This window comes from Canis lupus, chromosome 2 (genome assembly GCF_048164855.1).
Source record: "Canis lupus baileyi chromosome 2, mCanLup2.hap1, whole genome shotgun sequence".
NCBI lineage: Eukaryota > Metazoa > Chordata > Mammalia > Carnivora > Canidae > Canis > Canis lupus.
Window position 1 is genome coordinate 36,825,410 of NC_132839.1, and position 21,388 is coordinate 36,846,797.

A 21,388-nucleotide genomic window follows, 5' to 3' on the forward strand; every position below is an offset into this window, starting at 1 on the left:
CATAGAGACACAGAGAGGCAGAGGCAGAGGCAGAGGCAGAGGGAGAAGCAGGCTCCATGCAGGGAACCTGACGTGGGACTTGATCCCGGGTCTCCAGGATCATGCCCTGGGCTGCAGGCGGCGCTAAACCGCTGTGCCACCGGGGCTGCCCAGGATTTTGTGTTCTTGTGAGTTTTTTTTTTTTTTTTTTTCTTTTTTTCATTTAGGTCCATGTGGGAGGGAGTCAGAAATCAGATTTTTTTTCATATGATAATCTAGTTGTTCCAACATTAAATATTGAATTCTTCCCTCTTTTTTTTTTTTTTTTTTTGTCCCCTGTATCACCTGCCATGTACTTGGGTTTTAGTTTCTTTTTTTTTTGCTTTTTAAAAATTTTTTGGTCTTTCTCTTTAAAACACCAGTACTACATTGTTTCATTTCAAATAGGTTTATATTAAGCTTTGAAATCTGAGAATATAGGCCTCTCTTTTATTAATTTTCAGAACTATCCTGGCTCTTAGACTTTCATTCTTTCATAATCACTTAAAACTGGTTTATCAGATTCCTTTGGAGATATTATTTGAAATTGCATTGAATATATATTGAGAATTGATGTGGTTTATCTTGTTATTTATTTGATTCTTCTATATTTTGCATTTTTCTACATAAGTGCCTTTTACACATATCTCATGTTCTTAGATATTTGATTAATGTTTTTACATTTAAATAGCATCTTTTAATAACATTTGGTTGTTGCTGTATTGATTTTGTATCCATCAATTTGGATGAACTCCATCATTTCTAATAGTTTATAATTCTTTTGGATTATTGTGAACAAATTACAATTCTGTCTTTTCAAGTGATCTTTTAAAAATATAATTCTAACCTTGTTACTTTCTATTTAACATTTTTCTTTGACTTTCCATTGCTTTTAGAGTAAAATTCAAAAAGCATTATTAGTTAACCAAGTCCCACGTGATCTAGATTTTCTACTTCCTCAGCCTTACCTTTCTCCACACTCCCTATTGAACAGAACCATCCAATAGTACTGACCTTTTCAGTGTTTTGAGCTGTCCAACCTGTTTCTTTGCCAAACCCTTTGCCACTGCACATTTGGGCAACAAATTTCACCCATCCTTTTGGTCTCAGGGAATAGTGCTAAATATTCCAAAGTATTACTCAGGGAAGCCTTCTCTGAAGAATCCTCTTGTACTCACTGGTTTTAGTGCTTCCTTGTATTATGCTGTTATTGAATCCTGCTTTTTCTAAGTACATAATTTCAACTGCAATTATGTAATTTCTTTACTATTGAGTTGATTGTATGAGAAAAGTAAATGGTTCTCTATTTAAATGATTTTTTTACAGTAATCTTTAAACCAAATATGGGGCTCCCACAACCCCAAGATCAAGAGTCGGTGTCCCACCTTACTGAGCCAGCGAATTGTTCCCTCTCTTTTTTTTAATGTGCAATTTCAAGCATTTGTGAGTGTTGGGTGAATGAATGAATGTTCGTGTACTGATTGTTCTAGAAATATTACTCCAGTTGGTAGCTAATCAAAAGAATGAAGCTACTTTGAGGTATTTTACTGCACATTAATAGAAAATTAAATGCCCTCAATTTTTACTATTTATGTCCTTCAAGTATGGCTGGTCTTTAGAACAACAATTTTCTGTTTTTAATAGAAGCAGTCTAGTTCACTTAAAATTATATGTGGTAAGTTTTCTTAAAAGCAGTTTGAAGTTAAATTAGAAGCCAGTGGTCTTTTGTTATCCTTAAGTCAGATTTTATGAGTTTGATACACAGGTGAAATAAAATAAACCTGCAAGTACATGTTCATGATTATTTCAAGGAAAACCCACCTACCTTTAGTTATTTTAGTATCTTGTACTATACATCTTTGTGTGTGTGTGTGCGCGCGCGCGCGTGCGTGTATAACACAGGCTGAAAGCTAGCATAATTCTGAGTTTAATTTTAGGTTAGGCACTATATAAGATTGAACTCAAATGAACTATTAGTGCAAAAAGAACCCAGGGGAAAATTTCACAGTAGCAAGCCCTTGAGACTACGTGGCACATTTGCTTCTATTTTCAGTTCATAGAATAGTTGACTAGAATGAGTGATTTATCATTAAAACTAGGAAATTGAAATAATTCTGGTGACTTAGAATTTCTAAAGGATCTCCATAGATGACACTTGATCTACACTTAGATAAGATATGCTCACTGCTGTAAGTCATGTGATAAAATAAGTGTGTAAAGATAACCTTGTTGGGGGAAAATAACGTTTTATTATTGACCAATCATGAGTCTGCTTTCTATAGTTATTCAGATAGGTAAATAAGCATAATTTAATTAATTTCTAAAATGTTCACAGAACCCAGAGGGAGGGCAGACCAGTTGTTACTTTAGAGAGTTCAGTTCTTTTCCAGTGCACAGTGATTGTGATCCCAGAGTTCTCCTACGTATAACTGATTGTACAACCTAGATTTGCAGCACACTCTCAATTTTAAGTATTAGATTATTCCTATAAATCATAAAACCAAAAATTCCAACATTTTCATATTTCCAGAGAGCCTCCTTTATTTCCTGGTTGGTTGTCCCCCTCCCCCCATATTGGTGTGTAGAATTATTTTCGACTGAGGAAATACAGGTAGATAGCTGTATATTTTTAAGTACAAAAATAAATGAACGTTTCCTCTCTCTTTCTTAGCTAATTCTAAAACATAACAGTTGTTCAACGTAAGTGTGGAAAAACATAAAATTGCCTGGCAAATACCAAACAAGTATATCCATAACTACAGGTACATGCAGCTTTTATCCTTTCTTGAGAAATTAAAACAAACACACACAACACTGTAGTTTTTACAGTTTCTAACTTTATTGAGATATAATTCACATAACCATAAGATTAACCCTTTATTTATCTTTTATACAGATTTTATTTATTCATGAGAGAGAGAGGCAGAGATACAGGCAGAGGGAGAAGCAGGCTCAATGCAGGGAGCCTGACATGGGACTTGATCCCGGGACCCCAGGACCACACCCTGAGGCAAAGGCAAACACTCAACAGCTGAGCCACCCAGGCATCCCAGATTCACCCTTTTAAAGCATACATTTCAGTTTTAGTATATTTGGGTTGTAGTATATTCACTACCACTAATAGAACATTTTCATCATCCCCAAAAGAAACCCTGTACCTGTTAGTAGTCATTCCCTATTCCCTTGTCCTCCAGCCTCTTACAAACACTAATCTGCATGCTTTCTATGAATTTGCCTGTTCTAGATCTTTCATATATAAGAAATCATGAAATACGAGCCCTTTTGTGTATGGTTTCTTTTTACATAGAATTTTTAACTTTTTTTTAATGGCTGAATAGTATTATACTATGAATATATGAACTGTTCAGTCATCAGTTGATAAATATATTTGGATTGTGTCTTTTTTTATATGAATCACATTGCTATAAACACTCATATACAAACTTTTGTGTGAACATATATGTTCAGCTATCTTGGGTATATATATATATCTAGAGAAACTGCTGGGTCATGAGATATCTATGTTTAATATTTTGAAGAGCTACCAAAATCCTCCAAAGTGACTGCATCATTTTACAGTTGCATCAGTAATGTATGAAGGTTCTTTCTGATAGCTCTACTTCCATGCCAAAGATGATTGTCTCTATTTTAGTAATTTTTGTGTGTGAAGGTTTCTCTTTGTGGTTTTGATTTGCATTTGCTTAATGATTAATGATAACATTTCATGTGCTGATTGGCCCTCTTTGGAGAAGATCTACTCAAATCCTTTCCTGTGTTTTAATTTTTTCTTTTTACTGGGCTTTAAGCATTTTTTATATGTTCAGATGCAAGTCCCTTATCAGATAGATGATTTCCAACTATTTCTCCTCATGCTATAGGCTGTCTTTTCACTTTCATGATTGTTTCCTTGAAGCACCCAAGTTTTAATTTTTGATGAAGTCCAACTTACATATTTTTCTTTTGTTGCCTTTGGTGTTAAACCATTGCCTAATCTGAGGTCATAAAGGTTTATGTCTGTTTTCTCTAAGACTTTTGTAGTTTTAGTTCTACATTTAGGTCTGTCACCTGTTCTAAGTGAATTTTTGGATATGGTATGATAAGTTTAGATCTGGAATGCATTTGGGATGTTTTTGGATATGGTATACAAATACCTATCTTACATTTTTTTCCCACTTTGGTAGCCAATTTTTTAGACCACTTGAGGGGTCCTTTGCTCATTGATGTAAAATGCTGCCTTTTTATTTTATTCTCTTTTTTTTAAAGATTATTTTAGAGTAGTGGAGGAGCATAGGGAGAGGGAGAGGAATTGCAAGCAGACCCTGTTGAGCATGTAGCCCAGTTTGGGGCCCAATTCCACGACCCTGAGATCATGACCTAAACTAAAACCAAGAGTTGTATGCTTAACCAACTCAACCACCCAGGAACTCCAAAATGCCACTTATAAACTAAAAAAACGAAGTATAATTTGTATCCTATAATGTATACATTTTTTAAGTATACAGTTTTATGTATTTTGATGCATGTGTATACTGTAACAACTACCACAGTTAAGATACAGAACATTTGAGTTACTCCCCAAAAATGTTACTTTGGTAGTCATTCTTCCCTTTTTTAAAAAAAAAATTTTTTTTTTTCATTCTTCCCTTTTGGCTCTGGGCAACCATTGATCTGCTTGCTAGTTTTCCCTTTTCTAGAATTGCATATAAATAATATGGTAAGTTATGTACTCTTTTTTTGTTTGTTTGGCTTTGTTCCTTCAATACGTATTTGAGATTCCTCCATTTTGTGTTTATCAATTTTTTTTTTTTTTTCAAATATAGTGTGGCTGTGCCACAGTTTACTTATTTATTTGGTGAACATTTAGATTTTTTCCACCACTAGGCTGTTGTGAGAAAAGGTACTCTTTGCATGTGTCTTTGTGTGAACATACTTTGATTTATCCAGGGTAAACAACTTAAACTGGAATTACTAGATCATATAATAAGTTTATGTTTGAATTTATAAGGAATTATTTTCCAAATAGTTAATGCTATTTTGCATTCCCACGAGCACCGTTCTTTCAAATCCTTGCCAGCATTTGATATTCTCAAAAGGCAGACATTCTGATGGTTGTGTAATCCCATTGCAGTTTCTTTTTCTTTAACTGTAAAATACACATAACATAAAATCCACCATTTTAAACCATTTTTAAGTGTACAGTTCAGTGGCATAAAATACATGCGTGTTGTTTTGCAGCCATCACTCTTACTTATGCCTGGAACTTTCTCATCATCCCAAATTCAAATAGTAACACTTCCTCACCTCCTTGTCTTTCCCCTCTCTCCAGCCTCTGGTGACCACTGTTCTACTTTCTGTCTCTAAAAATTAGACTGTTCTAGCTACTTACATAAGTGTGATCATATAATATTTGTCCTTTTGCTTCTGGCTTGTTTCACTTACTGTGATATTCTCAAGGCTCACTCATGTTACAGCATGTATAAGAATTTCTGTTTTTCTTTTAAGTTTGATTTATTTTTGAGGGAGGGAGCATGAATGCAGGAGGAGAGGGGAGAGGAAGGTGCAAAGCAGACTCCCAGCCCAAAGCTGGGCTCCATCTATCTCATGGCTCTGAGATCATGACCTGAGCTGAAATCAAGTCAGGTGGTCAAATCACTAAGCCACCCAGGAGCTCCTCCTTCCTTTTAAGGCTGAATATTATTTCCTTGTATGTAAAAATACCACATTTTGTTTAGCCATTCATTCACTGGACACTTGGATTGCTCTTCTTGTATGTTTAGTTCTTGGGTATATACCTAGGAATGATAATGCTTGGTCATATGGTAATTCTGTTTAATTTTTTGGGGAAATCAGCGTATCATTTTCCATGAAAGCCGTACCCATTTTACGTTCCTACCAGCAATCAGAAAAAGATTCCAGTTTCTCCACATCCTTGCTAACACTTGTTATTTTGTTATTTTTTAAAAATAATTTTCATACTAAAGGGCGTGAAGTATCATGGTTCTTACATTTCCATGATGATGAATGATGTTGAGAAGTTGTCATATGTTTATTGGCCATCTGTGTATTACCTTTTGTGAGTACCCAAATACTTTGCTCATTCTTTTCGGGATACGAATGCTTTATTAGATACATGTCTTTCTTCTGTGTCATTACTGATTTTTTTTTTTTTGGTCAATTATTTTATTAATTACTAAGAATATTGAAACCTTCAACCATAATTGTGAACTTGCTATCTTTTCTTTCAGGACTGTCCATTTGGTCTCATGTATTTTGAAGCTCCAGCTGTCATGTGCATTCATATTTAGGACTGTTAGGTACCTTTGAATTGATTCTTTATTGTTATGAAATATCTCTGTGGTCCTCTGTTAATGTTTATTGTCCTAAGGTTTACTTCGTCTGGTATCAGTATAACCACTCTTCCTTGTGATGATTCATGTTTACATATTACATCTTTTCCAACTTCTCTGTATAGTGTCTTTCTTTTAGACTGTGTATAGTTGCATCTTTTTGATTTTTACAATTTCTTGCTTTCTGAGTGTTTAGTCCATTTACATTTATTATACTTGACTACATGAATGGGTTTAAGACTACCAAGTTACTATTCATCTCTATTCCATCTACGTTCTTTTTTCTCCTCTTTCCTGTTTTCTTTTGGATTGAGCATTTTTATAGAAGTCTGTTTGATCTTTGCTATTAGCTTATACCTTCTCTGCCCCCAGGGGTTGTACTAGTATTTACAGTATATCCCTTAATTTATATCAGTCTGTTTTCAGAAATATACTTCTTAGAGTATATTGTGAGAATTCTAATAGAGTATAAATTTGTTTACCCTCCTCTGTCATCCTTTTGGTATTGTTGTCTTATATTTTACTTCTATGTAAATTATAAATTCCACAGTCTTACTTGTAATTATTTATTTTTTAAAAAATTTTATTTATTTATTCATGAAAGACCCAGAGAGAGAGGCAGAGACATAGGCAGAGGGAAAAGCAGGCTCTGCAAAGGGAGCCTGATGCGGTACTTGATCCCAGAACCCTAGGATCACACCCTGAGCCAAAGGCAGAAGTTCAACCACTGAGCCACCCAGGCATCCCTGTAATCATTTCTTTTATTTTTTATTTTTTTAAAATTAGTTCTTTTAAATGGCCAGTTGTTTTGTAAAGAAATTTAAAAATTGAAAAAAAACAGGTTATTAAACCAGATTTATCAACATTTTTTGGTATTTATGGTCATCTTTACCATTTTTATTTTCCTTTGTGTAGATTTCTTTATGTAGATGCTGTTTTCTATCTTGTGTTATTTCTCTTCTACTTGAAGAATTTAAAATTTTTTGAAGTGCAAATACATGAGCCAGAAAACTTTCAGGTTTTATTAGCATGAAAATGCCTTAATTTCTTTATTATTTTATTAGGAAAATACTCCAACTCAAGTGTGAAATAATTGTAGAATATAATTCCACAATTAACATTTTTCTTTGTGTTGTATCTGTCCATTATTTGTTTTAATTCTTAGAGGTTTTTCAAAGTAAGTTGCAGTTATTATTATTCCTCATCCTTAACTTCAGCATGTATGTTGTTAACTAAAGCTTAGTAATTTACTATTAGATAACTTTAGTATATTGAATTTAACTGATTTTAGTATATTATTCCAGTTATTTATTTCTGTGTACTAAATCACCCTTAAACATCAGCATTTAGTTTGCTTATGAGTCTGTGCTTTGTGCATACTGGAAGGCACAGCTTTGTCTTGGCTTCAAGTATGTCACAGTGGCTTGATAACTGGTGTAACTTGATAACTGGAGGCTAGAATTATCTGAAGTATGGTTCACAAATCTGGAGATTGATGCTGGCTCTTAGGACTTCAGCTAGAGTTCAGATCTAGAACACTTAAATGTTGCCTTTATGTGTGGTCGCTTAGCTTCCTTACCAGGTGGCTGACTTATTCAATATATGGTGACTGAATTTTAAGAGTATCTTAAAAGAGCAAGGCGGAAGTACATGGCATTTTTATAACCTAGCATTAAGTCACACAGCACCATACTCTTGATTCAAAGATCACAGAGGCCACTCATATTCAAGAAGAAGGGACATAGACCCCACCACCTGATGGGAGAATGCCAGTGTTAAGTTTGTAAGAATAGTATGTGTTATGGATTATATTGTGTGGTGACCATATTTGGAAAATAAAATCTGCCAAATATACATACCATTCCATGAGAGTTTTGACAAATGTGTACACCTTTGCAATCCAACCTATACCCATTTCTAGTCAATTTTTTCCTCCAAATCAACCATTGTTCTGATAACTTTATCTTAGATTAGTTTAGCTTACATTAGAATTTCATATGAATGGTATATTAATTTGTATGAGGTTTCTTTTATTCAGCATAGTATTTTTGAGATTCACCCGTGTTACTGCATGTGTAAGTTGTTTGTACCTTCATTCTTATACTGTTTTCAGTTCTTAGCTGTTATGAATAAAGCTAAAATGAATAATTCTTTAAAGTTGGTGTGAATATAATATCTTTTCTCTTGGATAAATGCCTAGGAATGTAATTTTTGGGTTATAGGGTAGTTATAATGCCAGATCTTTTCCCCAAATTCATTTGTTTTGTTTTATACTCCTACTAACAATAAATGAGATTTCCAGTTGCCTAGTGTTGTTAACATTTAGTTGTTTTGATATAGCCATTCTAGTAGTTGTATAGTAGTTTCTCTTCATTATTTTGGAGGGCAGTTTCACTTGATACATAATTCTAGATTGACTTTTTTTTTTTCAGTCTTTGTTTCTTTTTTTTAAAAGAAATATTTATATACATTTTTAAAGATTTTATTTATTTATTTATTTTAGAGATGTGTGCATAAGCTGGGGGAGGGCAGTGGAGGAGGAAGAGAGAGGGGGAAAGAATCTCAAGCTGACTTCGCAGTGAGCCTGGAGCCCAGTGCAGGGCTTGATCCTGTGTCCCCAAGATCACGACCTGAGCCAGAAACCAAGTCAGACACTTAACCAACTTAGCAACCTAGGTGCTCCATGTTAGCCTTTGTTTCTGATGAGAAGTCTGTGGTTATGCTTACCTTCTTTCCCTGTATTTGAAGTCTTTTCTTCCCCTCCCTCCCCCTTTTAAGATTTTCTCTTTATCACTGATTTCATTTGTGATTATCCTGCTTAGGATTTGCTCAGTTTTTCTTTTTGCATGTGTTTTTTTGATCTGTACATTTATAGTTTTATCAAATTTGAAGTGTCAGTCATTGTTTCTTTTTTAAATTACCTCCCCTCCTCTTACACAGTCTCTTTTTCTTGGGACTCCAGTTACATGTGTGTTAGACCAATTGATCTTGTCTCAGGTCATTAACATTTTTAGTCTTTGTGTCTCCCTGCTTCAATTTGCTTTGTTTTCGGTTTCATTGTTTTTTTCTTCCTACAGTGTCAAATACTTTCAGATATCTTAGTTTGTATTTCTAAAACTTCTATTTGGTTTTTATGTTTTCTGTTTCTTACTCATTCAGCCTTCAATTTTTGAGCATATTTATAATAGTATTTGAAAACCTTTATCTACTGGTTCCATCAGTTCTTTCATTTCAGGGTCCATTGATTATCGGTTTTTCTTTTGGTTCTAGGTCATATTTCTGTTTTCATAGTTACTTATTGGATGCTGCGCATTGTAGTTTTTTCCCCCTTTTTTTTTGAAGATTTTATGTATTTTTTCATGAGAGACAGAGAGGCAGAGGGAGAAGCAGGCTACATGCAGGGAGCCTGATGTGGGACTTGATCCCGGGACTCCAGGATCATGCCCTGAACTGAAGACAGACGCCCAACTGCTGAGCCACCCATGCATCCCAAGGATGCTGCACATTGTAATAGTCTGTTGTTGAGTGACTGGTTTTGTTGCCTTTTTAGAGTATTAAATTTTGTTTTGGCAGCCAGCTAAGTAACTTGCTGGCCACTTTGATCAAGGCTGTATTAGGGTGTGTATACAGAAGGCTATATTTAAGGCTAGTAGCTACTATAAAGGCATGGCCCTTTTTAGTTCTTTACAAAATGTCCCCAGTGTTAGTATGTTCTGTTCACTCTGGTTGGTGGGGGGGTGGAGTTTAGGGATTTCCCAGTCCTGTATGAGCTGGGAATATTTCAACTCACTACTCTTCTTTGTCTAGCTTCAGGGAATCTTTTGCCTTACAGTTCAGGTGCAGAATCAAAGGACTGCCAAGTGGCAGATTTCTGGAACGTTTTTTCTGTGTAGCTGCTCTCTTCTCACTTGGTTTTGCAAATTCTATCCTTCAGCCTCTGGAATGCTTGAGTTCTTGGTTTTCACTTTAGTGATACTGTTGTCCTCTGATTAGGTTTTCCCTACATTGGCTACATATTGAAAAGAGCCTCTAGGCAGAAATCTGAGCACGGGATGAGGGGGCTCATTTTATTTCTGTTGGTTCTCTCTTGGATCACAGTTCTGCACTGCCTGTTATCCAGCGCAGGGTCTGAAAACAGGAGTTTCATATAGGTTATCCAGTTGTTGTTTTCGTGTTTTGTTTTGACAAGAAGCAATTATTAACATACTTTTGGATATTTCTCTAGGCCTACCTTCTGTTCCACTTACCTATTTATCTAATGCTTGTACTTTACTGGGTTTTTAAAATAAATATTTAATTGAAATATAATATACATAGAGAAGAGTGCACATAAAATGTACATATAGCTTGTGAACTTTCACACACTAAACACATGTTTAGCCAGCATCCAGATCAAGAAATAACAGCAGCAGCAACTCTGAAGCCTCTTACACTGTTTATTCCCTCTCTTCCTCTGGGAGTAACTGCTATCCTATTATTAATTCTAATAGCATAAATTAGATTTGCCTGTTTTTATGCAGTATATCATTAGAATCCACATTTAGTTGTGTCTAGCTTCTCTCACTTAACATATTTGTGACATTCATCCACATTGTTGGTTGTAGTCATTGGTAGTTTATGGTAGTTGCTGTATAGTATTCCACTTTAGGAATATACCAGAATATACCAGAATTCATTCATTTACTGTTGGTGGGCATATAATTTGGTTACTCTTGGTCTGAGACTACTTAAAATATTGCTATTCTAAACATTCCACTAAATATGTACTCATTTCTGTTTGATGCATACTTAGGAATGGAATTTTTAAGTCCCCGAGTATGCATGCACTTAATTTTAGTAAATATTGTCAGTCTTTTGAGAGTTGTACTGATTGTAATTACACTATTTAATATTCTGTGGTTTAATCTCTGGTAGAATGATTTTCTTGATTTTCCTGGTATGCTAGGTCTTCAGAATTTTATTAAATTGGCATTGGATTAAACTTGTGTTAATTGGGAAAAAAATAATACCCTTGTTTGTTTCTACATGAATTCCATTTGGAACTAGCCCAAAATTCTTCAGCAGGCCATGGATCTTAATTTTTTTTTTTTTTTTTTTAAGTTGAGGGGAGATACGTTGTCAGGAGAACATACTCTCCATTACTATAAGAATAAAAATTTAGATAAAGATGAGCCCTATCATGAACCAGTGTACAGCTGGAAGGACTGATGTATGTACACAGATAGCTATAAGGTAGAAAATTATACTTATAGGATAGAAATTATTGTGTGTATAGTAAGACCCAAAAGACAATGGTTATTTACAGAAGAGTTTAGGGAACCCTGTGAGATACAACCTTTAGAGTGAATAGAGTTTTTAATAAGGTATGATAGATTGTTGGGGGCTGGAGTTTATTTAGTTAGCAAAGGATAGGGAAATACGGAGTGAAGTGACCTGAAAAACAAAAGCATTGAAGTCAGAACTACCAATGGCCAGTATGTAATAACCAGTAATCCAATGATAGTACTAGATCATCAAGTAACCTGGTAATAATATTATGTAGTGGGCAGTAAGACTTATATGAATGGGTCGGGGTCAGTGGCAAGGATTTCATATGATATGTGGAGTTTGAAATTTATCTTCTAGGTATTGGGGAAGCATAGAATATTTTGAGCCTTACAGTGATATGGCCTAAGTCTGGAAGATAATTCCAGTAGAGGGAGTAAAGGATAAAGGCAAATAGGAAACCAGATGAAGTAATGAGGGTCTGTACTGTTTTGGTGTGCATGGAGAAAAAAAAGGAAGAGTGATTTCAAAGATAAAATTTATAGGGTTTGATTTTAAATTAGAAGGGTGGTACAAGGGAAGGAGTATGGCCAAGACAACTTGGGTTTGAATCATAACCTTATATTTACTAGTTAAATGACCTAAAGCAAATCACCAAAGAGAAAACTCCTCTTTTGTAAGATGTTTATTCTGTGAGCATCTTCAAGCATTAGAAATGTAACAATGAATGGTCTAGTCTGGACTGACAAGTTTGGGCCAAATTGTTTATAGTTTGGTCTGAAATGTTTGGGAGATTTGGCTTTATTTTGAAAGTGTTGAAATATAGGGGATTTCTGAGGTAGAATTGGTAGCATTGGGTGAGCAATTTACTATACTGGGAAAGGGGCCTTCTCTTTAGAGTATGACTCAGTTTTCAAATTTGGGTGACTGGACTGGCAGAGCCATTATCATCTCACTGGGTTTTTCTTAATATGTGTGATAAATGTCTTACAGCTTAGTTTATATGTCACCTCATGAAGAATACCTTTCCTGTCCTCCCAAATTAAGTGAGAACTCTGTATACGCTTATCATATCCTATGTTTCTCCCTCAGAACAGCATTATCCATTGCAGTTGCATAATTTATTGTGGTTTTTATTAATAGTGCCCAGTTTGCCCATTACATGAGGATAAGAGATTATGTCTAGTTTCTTTCACTGTTTTTATCCACTTTATAGGCACTCAAAATCTCTTAACATTTTTTAAAATTGAGATATGATTGATGTATAACATTGTATTAGTTTCCACTAGTGGACATTTTTTTGAATGAATGATTAAGAATTTGAAGGTTAAATTATCAACTGATGGTTAGGCTAAATAAAAATAAAGGCTAAATAAAAATGAGAGGGAAAAAGTAAAGATTGGCAACAGTTTTAGTTTGTAACTAGAAAAACAGCAAGATCAGGCGCATTTAGGGTGGAATGAGTTTTTTGGGAAATAACTGAGTTTGATTTTAATGCTAATAATATATCCGAATATCTGTGTACGATTGGTAACTGAGACTAGCAGTCTTAGAACTCAAGAGATAAAGGCATAAAGATGTAGAGTTAAGGGTACTAAGTATAGGGGAGTTCTAGAAATAGATGACATTGCACAGATAATTAATTTAGGTTAAGAAAAGGGGCTAGTGCAAGAAACTTGGGTGACCAAGAATGAAAGGTAAGAAGATGAACTAGCAGAAGACGTAGTTGCTGTCACAGGTAGAAGAATATGGGGGGGTGGGTACAGCATTATGGAAGTGAGAGGGAGATGAGGAGTGATTAGTGGTGTGAAATGCTACAGAAATAAAGTAGGATTGGGGCCACTGGATTTAGAATACACAGGAATGATGATGACTTCTATAAGAAAAATGTTAGGTGAAAGGTTTTGTATGTTAGCAGCTGAGCTAATGGTTTTCAGGTCTTTCGGAGGGGTTGTGTTGATTCACAACTCAACAGGGGTTAATGAAGTTGAGGGGATTATGTGGGGATTATATATGAAAGCAGTATTTAAACATTTTAGTTTACAGAATGGATGAGAACAGTCTTCGTTGAGTTGTGACATTTATAAATCTACAAAGCTACAAGTAGCTTTACCTATAAATTTAAGACATAACCATGGTGCAAAGGAGAAGAGAAGTGCTGAGGGAACACAACAAAAAAGTAATAGAAAAGGTAGTCCTTGAAATTAAGTTTTGACCTAGGCTTAGAAGGAGGTGAAGGAAATAGGCTGTTGGAGAGGAGTTGAAGTGCATACCAGATGTAGTAATAATAATATAGAGACATATGTATATGTGTGTTGTGCGTATATAGTGTGAGAGTAGGCAGATGGACCATTGTAAGAATAATGAAAATATTAGAGGGGCAGATGAATGTATACCAGTAAAGGCATTTCTTAATTAGATTGGATTTCTTAGATTATTAATTATTAGACTGAGCCATCTGTTGAAGAGGGACACAGATACAAAAATAAAGTCGTTAGGGTGCTAATGGTTTGCAAAAAGACTAACATTTCTGGTTCTTACAGTTTGTCTTACTTATCCTGTATCATTCTAGATTTGGTATATTTCCCTGTAATTTTGTGTTCTTAATCTTCTAAGGCAAGGTTTTTCAAATTGAGATCTGTGTATTGCCTGAAATATATGTTAAAAATACAATTCATGCACCTCTACTTTGTGTACTCAATCAGTCTCTGAAAGTAAAGATCAAGTATCCACTTTTTACAGATTTTCCCAGCTGATTCTATTCCTGAATAGATTGAGACTTGGTCCTCCAAGGTCTTAAAACTTGGGTAATTGAAGAAAGATGTGTTTATATATGCTGTGCATTCATTTTCTACCATCAACCTATAGGCCACTGAGTGATTTTCTTAGTCTTTGGGAGTTGGTTTCTTCATATGTGATTAAAGGAGATGGATTAAAAGATTGTAGTTCTTATTCCACTGAGAAATGCTCTGATCATTAACAAATGAGTTAAGAATTTATAGTGATTGTTTGGACACATGCTTCAAGCTCAGAATTTGTTTTTTTAATGATCAAGTTTTGATAGACATGTTAAATATTTGATTTAAAGAAATAATCATTGCTGTGTATTGAGCTCCTTTTAAGTATCAGTAAGCATTGTCCTACATACTTTGAAAACATTTTCTCTAAAATTCACAACAACCTGAGGCCTGAGACTGACTCAAAAGACAAAAGGACTTGTCCAAGGTTGCTAATCTAGGAGGCAGTGGGCAGATGCCTGTATAATGTACCTAACATAGCAGATGCTCAGCATAGAGAATTTAAGTAAAAGCTAAATGGTTATAGGTGTCTGAAGGAATTAGAGGCATATAGTCAAACAGTTGTCATATATTCTCAGCCCTTTTGGAGGGAGGAAAGAATAAAGAAATGGTATGCTGTCAGCTCTGTGGATGAATATGGAAAATATGGCTCTGCCAGCTGAAAGCACCAAGGCAACAGAACCTGTCTAACCACCCTTGCATGTGTCCTGGCAACAGCATTAGGGACACTTGTATGGTTTTGGATATTCATAAATATTACAAAAAATGAATTTCCTTTCAATGGATTTTTTGGGGAATTTTTTTTTTTTTTTTTTTTTTTTTTTTTTAGTTTATCCAGTTTTTGTGAAAAGAATTGAGTGAGGTGTTTTATATTTTAGGTTAAAAATCTGTAAGAACCTGATTTTAGAATTCACCAGCTCCTCAGAAGTTTGGCGAAATATGGTATGTTGCTGTTTTTATATTTTGGAATTCAAAACTGCATGTATATCTTAATGTCATGGTTAGAATAGTGACAAACATTTTCAGCAAATTTGGGTACCTACCATTTTTAAAGCATTGTGCTAGGTGTTAAGTCACTGTGCTACCAGGTAGACTATGAGGGACATAAGTGGGATCCTGAAAGAAATCAGAAGAGGTTAGTGTGTTATGAGAAGTTAAATCTTATGTATGAGAAGATTGAAGGGGGCAGGTTTGGCTGTTAGATGATATGAGTTAATAGTAGCTTCAATTTGTTGAGCTCTTACTATGTGCCAGGTACTGTTCTGAGCAAATTATGTGTTGGTTTGTTCATCTTCAGGACAGCCCTCTGAAAAAGACACTACTCTCATCTTAGTTTTCCTTATGAATGCAGTGAGGCTCAGAATGGTTAAGGAACTTGGCCAAGAATTGCCATCTAGGAAATAACCAAACAGGAACTTGAATCCAGGTTGGCTCTGGAGCTTGAACTTGTTTGTGCTCTGTTGGAATACTGGACCTCATAAAAGAGGAGCCTAGAACTTGACTCAATAATTTTTAAAATACATGTCGCTCTTTAATGAATTTACCTCAATTGATTAGTCAAGAGATTTTAACTTTATTATTTTTATGGTGACATGTTAGAAAGTTAGACTTCTTTGAATCTTCTAAATCTACATACACATTTAGTCTTATGAGAGAGAACCCAAGAGAGGACATTGTTCATTTCAGGGATGCCAATGCCTCTTCCTTATTTGACCTCAGGAATGTCTTAGGCTCTTATTAGGAGACTGGTAGCTCTGATAGGGAAATTATTTCTTTCAGGGGTAATACTTATTGTAGTCTCCTAAAGTTATTTAGTTATTTATATAGACTAAAGAGACTAAGGCCAATCTTCACCCTTATCTGAATTTGAAGCCAAGTTTTTAGGCTGCTGCAGCACTGAACATTTTGACTCTTCTCTAGGTATTTTCAGATACTTTACTATTTTATATTGGGTTTTGGGTCCATGCCAGTAACCACCTTCTATGATTGTCTCTTGTCACTTTGAAAGTGTTCATTATCAAGGGTATTTTTTTCTCATTTTTCCTCAATTCACTTTTCAGATTTGGCCTGGCTATACAGTTTGATAGGGAAATAATCAAGGGGAAGAACTACTTGCACAAAGAGTTCTCGATCCTGGGTTATTTCAGATCTTTGCCAGAACTATATAGGATTAGGATGCTTGGTAAGTTTGAACCGTGACAATCAAGAAAGTTCAGATAAGGCCAAGTAAAGGGATCAAAAGATACTAGATTGAGGGAGGAGGACGTATTTTTATATTTTGCCAATCTCTTTCATGGAATTGAGTATTAGTGGGTTTATGGTTGAGAAAGAATAGAACACATTTTCATGAAGTACCCCAAGAGGTTTGGGCTAATGTTTGATTACCGTACTAAATATAGAATAAGTGGGACTAGACTTGAATGTGTGTGTGTGTGTATATATATATATATATAATTATCTGTTAAGCATTTAGCTACCTGGAAAACCATATGACTGTTAGTCTCATTTAAACAATTGCCAAAGAGTGGGATCTCAGTCCATATTCTAAATATTTGCTCAGTTACATATATATACTTAATGAAACTGTATAGTAAAACTAAAACCAAAAAATTCCAACCCTGGATAGGAAGTCAGTAGATCTGAGTTTTAATCCAAGGTTCAACACTAATTCTAAAATCTTGAGTGAGTCAATTAATCACTCTCAGCCTGCTTAATTTGTTTTTTTGTTTTTCTTAAATTCTTACTCTAGTATCTTTCGTGATCAGGTAGAGCCAAAGTTGTCATGAGACTCAAGCAAGATAACTCTTCACCAAAGTGCTTTTGTAAACTGTAGCACTCCATAAAAGTATAAGAGATTATCACCACATTTTCTCAAGAGATCAGTAAAGGGGAAAAAAAAATAATGCTGGAAAATAGTCTTTAAAAGCATTTCTATAATAATTACTCTTCTGAAGAATGTTGCATTGACACCTAATTTAAAGCTTTGAAGATTATGTTTTGAACAATGGATTGGGTTTATATATTAAAGTGTTCTAACTAAAGGTTTGTTTAATTTATTAGAGTTATTAAACCTACGCTCAGATCAAGTTAGCAGCTAAACTGGTGTGACAACCTGTTTTTAATCAGTGACTCAAAGCTGTGATCACCCTGATGTCACCGAATGGCCACAGCTTGTAAAAGGTAATTTTGAATGTTATTTTACAGCCTTTAAAAGGCTGTTATTGTAAAGTAAAATACATACTGTACAAAATGAAGAAAATGTATAGTTGGCAGGAATAAGTAGTATACCTAAGTGTTAATGTGCTTCTCCATTTAATATCCTTCCTGAAATATTTTATGCTCCCCCCCCCAGATCTATCTGTATAAGTAAACAGGAAAGTATTTCTCAAGAATGTCAAGCTTTTAAGTAAAAAATATCATTCTGAACATTATAAAAGCTATGAAAAAATGCTCAATGTGCATTTAATGTGGTGAGAGTTTTAACTCAAATGCTGCTTTAGAAATTTTTACAGGTTTAATAAAGCTGATGTAATTTTCTCTCGTAGAGAGTTACAGTTGGAGGGTAAAAGGAGTGGCTTGCATGCTGGATAAGCTACACCTGTTATTATTGGAAGTGAGCCTCCATTTGAATGTTCTGGCTCATACTGCAGTATTTAGAGTAGGAAGTATTTTGTGATTACTTTTCTGTAATCCAAATCAAGACCTAAAATAGAGACTCTTCTGAGATTTATTTTTTATTTTTTAATGTTACTTATTGTTTGTTTTAAAGTTCCTTTTCTGGTTTGTTACTGTGACAAACTTTAGGTTAACCTAAATCTGTACTTTTGAGTTTTTTTTCCCCTTTGATTATATCCTGAATTTGGTAAAACTATGAACATGTACTAGACCCTTACTTCCAAAAACTGGACAGTAACGAATAAAGAAACTGTAGTGGGGCCAAAGTAAAGCTTGGAAACTATTGCTAGATGTTAATTTAATAGTTTCGGGAATCTGAATGTTAACTAAGATATGTTTAGGTAAGCTATTCATAATATTACAGAAATATAAGCAGAATGACTAGAAATTTATTCAGCTGTGTATTTTAACATATTACTGTAAGAAAAGTGTTTCTCTTAGTTATTTGTATATTCACTTTTCTCTTAATTAAAAATAATTTCCATTTTGAGTAGAAAACTTGCGCTAATAACCATGTTTAAGAGACCCAGGGATAGACCTCTTTTAGGGTAATATCTCTTTCAATCCTTTCATATTCTATCCTTCTGTTAGACTGAATTGGTTTAAATTACTTGGTTTGACATATAAATGGTTTTTCGAAGCTCACTTGAATATATGTTAATATTAAATGATAATCCACTTATATATTTACAATAATTTGGTGACAGTTTGATGCTAATGTTTACATACTCTTTTGTTTAGGGAACAGAAATTGGAAAACTACCATTTGATGATGTATTTAATTTCAATCCCATTTCTCAAAACTTTGTAGTATATATTGTGCTTTTAAGACTCCAATTTGTTTTCCTTCTTGCTTATGTCTTACCTTTTTGCAGTAGTATTTTAATTTTCCTGTCATTGTGTCCTCATTTTTTTCCCTCTCTCTTTCTCTTTCCCTATTAATTTTGAAAGTTTTGCCGCCTGCGTGTTTGAAAGCTTCTAATCTGCCTTTCTTCCCTTAGTGCCAGCAGGTTTATTTTTTGTTTTGCAAGCCTGCTCTGCCTCCTTTACAGTATGACATCTGATGCTGGAGGGTCGCACTTTCAAAAATGAGTCAGCTGGTACATGGGGTTATCATCAGTTTTTAGCTCTTCTGTCTGAGACATACAAACAAGTTTGGAAGCAATCTTGGGGTACTTACCCACAAGGCTGGTGGAGACCAGGTGTGTCACAAAGGTGATTTGCTTGCTCCCTGGGGGAGAGGGTGGAGTGAAATTTTTGCATTTGTGTCAGTGCCAAGTCACCTGCCACCTCCAGCATGCCCCAGTTTTTAGTTCTAATATAACTATGCAAAATTGAAAATAAATATACTGCAAAGAGGTTCTAAAATATTTGAGCTGCTGGAGTCTTTTTTTTTTTTTTTCTTCCTTTTTTTTTTTTTTTTTTTTTGCGTTCTTGGCCTTGGACTCTGAATGAATGAACTGCAGTGAGGGGTAATTTTCATAGTCTAATAAATCAGATTTTTAACAGCTAAGAAATGTGGAAAACTGTTTTTGTTACTTTTCTTTTTTTTTTTTTTTTTGATGTGGCTCTGATTTTAAGATTCTTCTGTTAAAATTGTTCAAGATTAGTCTCAAGTCAGTGATAGATTTAAAACTCAGGTTATTGTAAATGTCATTTAGCTTTTGATCTCTTAAAAAAATTGAGAATTTGAGTGTTAGCAATCATTATTCTATTGATTTAATATACTGATGCTGTTTATAAAACTGAATAGGGTAATAGGAGTTTCTTTTTTTAACACCATAGTAGAAATAGGCAAAATTGATTCATACCCCAAAATGAAAATAACAGACTTTTTAGTGCCTAAGAGTTTTGAATATTTCTATGCAAGATAGTATATTTAAAAAATAATAGAAAACAACTGACAACTATTAATAACAAATCAGTTCATAATTATCCATAGTAAAATTTTAATACCCCAGCTTGGTATACTTTTGATATGTAGTGCATCTTGCCCCAGTATATTTTCAGGGAAAGTTAATTTCATTGTTGAACCAAGATAATAATGATTAGAATGATAAATCTCACTTAAAGTATCTCAAAATTCATTAAGGCTATTAGATTTAAATTTGAATTACTTAGAGCATAAGTTGGCAAACTTTTCTTAATGGTCCAGATAATAAATACTTTAGGCTTTGTGGGGCATAGCTCTATTCTAATAATACAACAAAAATAGGTGACTGACCCAGGCCCTACTTTGTTGTCCCAGGAAATAGTTTGCTGACCCCTGATCTAAATACAGTTTGGGACTGTGAATACCAGTAAATGAATACTTGGAATATTTTGGATAACCAGTATTTGTAGAAAGTTTCATAGTTGTATGTTTTTATTATAAATATTTGACTTTGTGAATAACTGTGATTTATTATACATTATACTGCTTTGTATATTGGTATCTAAATACAGTGTTTACAGTTTCCTTAAAAAAATGCACTGACTTTTTTTTATTAGTCCAGCTTTTATAATAAACGTGTTGAATGGCAATCTGATTTGATAACTTTTCCTTCTGTTAAAATCTTTAGTCACTTTTAAAATTGTTAACAGTTAAATCTTGTTTTCAAATTTGTCTTCTAATATAATATGTCTGCCCCTTTTTGGAATATGGAATATTTTGCTTAATTTTCCTCAATTACATTTTACAGATCGCCAGGAGAACCTCAGTCTGACGACATCGAAGCTAGCCGAATGTAAGTGTATCTTGGTTGCAGCTGTGGTGTCTTTTAAGTTACCCTAGATTGCTTTAAAGGTGTTATATTATTTGAAAATAATTTCCAAATGTAAGAGTAATATAATTTAAAAAAACCAATTGCGAGAGAGGAACTTTCTTATATTATTCCTACCAAAAAAATTCCTTTAAACTTTGGTACCATATCATTAGATTTCTACTTTTATTTATTTATTTTATTTATTTATTTATTTATTTTATTTTTTTTATTTTTTTAGATTTCTACTTTTAGATAGGTAGTTGTATACTCCTGGATTCTAATGTCTTTTTGGTTACCTAGCAGTTGTGGGAAAATAGGGGAAAGAATTCAGGTTAATAATCATTTATTAAATATTTACTATATATAAGGCAGCTGGTGATGTGTTGTGGATACAAAGATGCTTCATGGGGTATTCCTGGGTAGCTCAGCAGTTTAGCGCCTGCCTTCGGCTCAGGATGTGATCCTGGGGTCCTGGGACTGAGTCCCACATCAGGCTTCATGCATGGAGCCTGCTTCTCCCTCTGCCTGTGTCTCTGCCTTT

The 21,388-nt window shown here is 34.3% G+C and overlaps 1 protein-coding gene across 13 annotated transcripts in view; it reads left to right on the forward strand.

Moving 5' to 3' along the window:
- Window positions 1-21,388, forward strand: part of UBE3A (ubiquitin protein ligase E3A) — a 95,528-nt gene that overhangs the window by 8,797 nt on the left and 65,343 nt on the right. For 2 of the 13 annotated variants that reach the window (XM_072795539.1, XM_072795558.1), the window contains exons 2-5: window positions 15,307-15,370; window positions 17,489-17,608; window positions 19,105-19,305; window positions 20,785-20,829. In XM_072795539.1, coding sequence (XP_072651640.1) covers window positions 20,828-20,829 — 2 coding nt within the window. In that variant the 5' untranslated portion in view covers window positions 15,307-15,370; window positions 17,489-17,608; window positions 19,105-19,305; window positions 20,785-20,827. Of the gene's footprint in view, window positions 1-6,268; window positions 6,333-15,306; window positions 15,371-16,488; window positions 16,611-17,488; window positions 17,609-19,104; window positions 19,319-20,784; window positions 20,830-21,388 lie in introns of those variants that run through there. The other 11 variants (XM_072795478.1, XM_072795529.1, XM_072795498.1 and 8 more) reach the window with 9 other exon arrangements.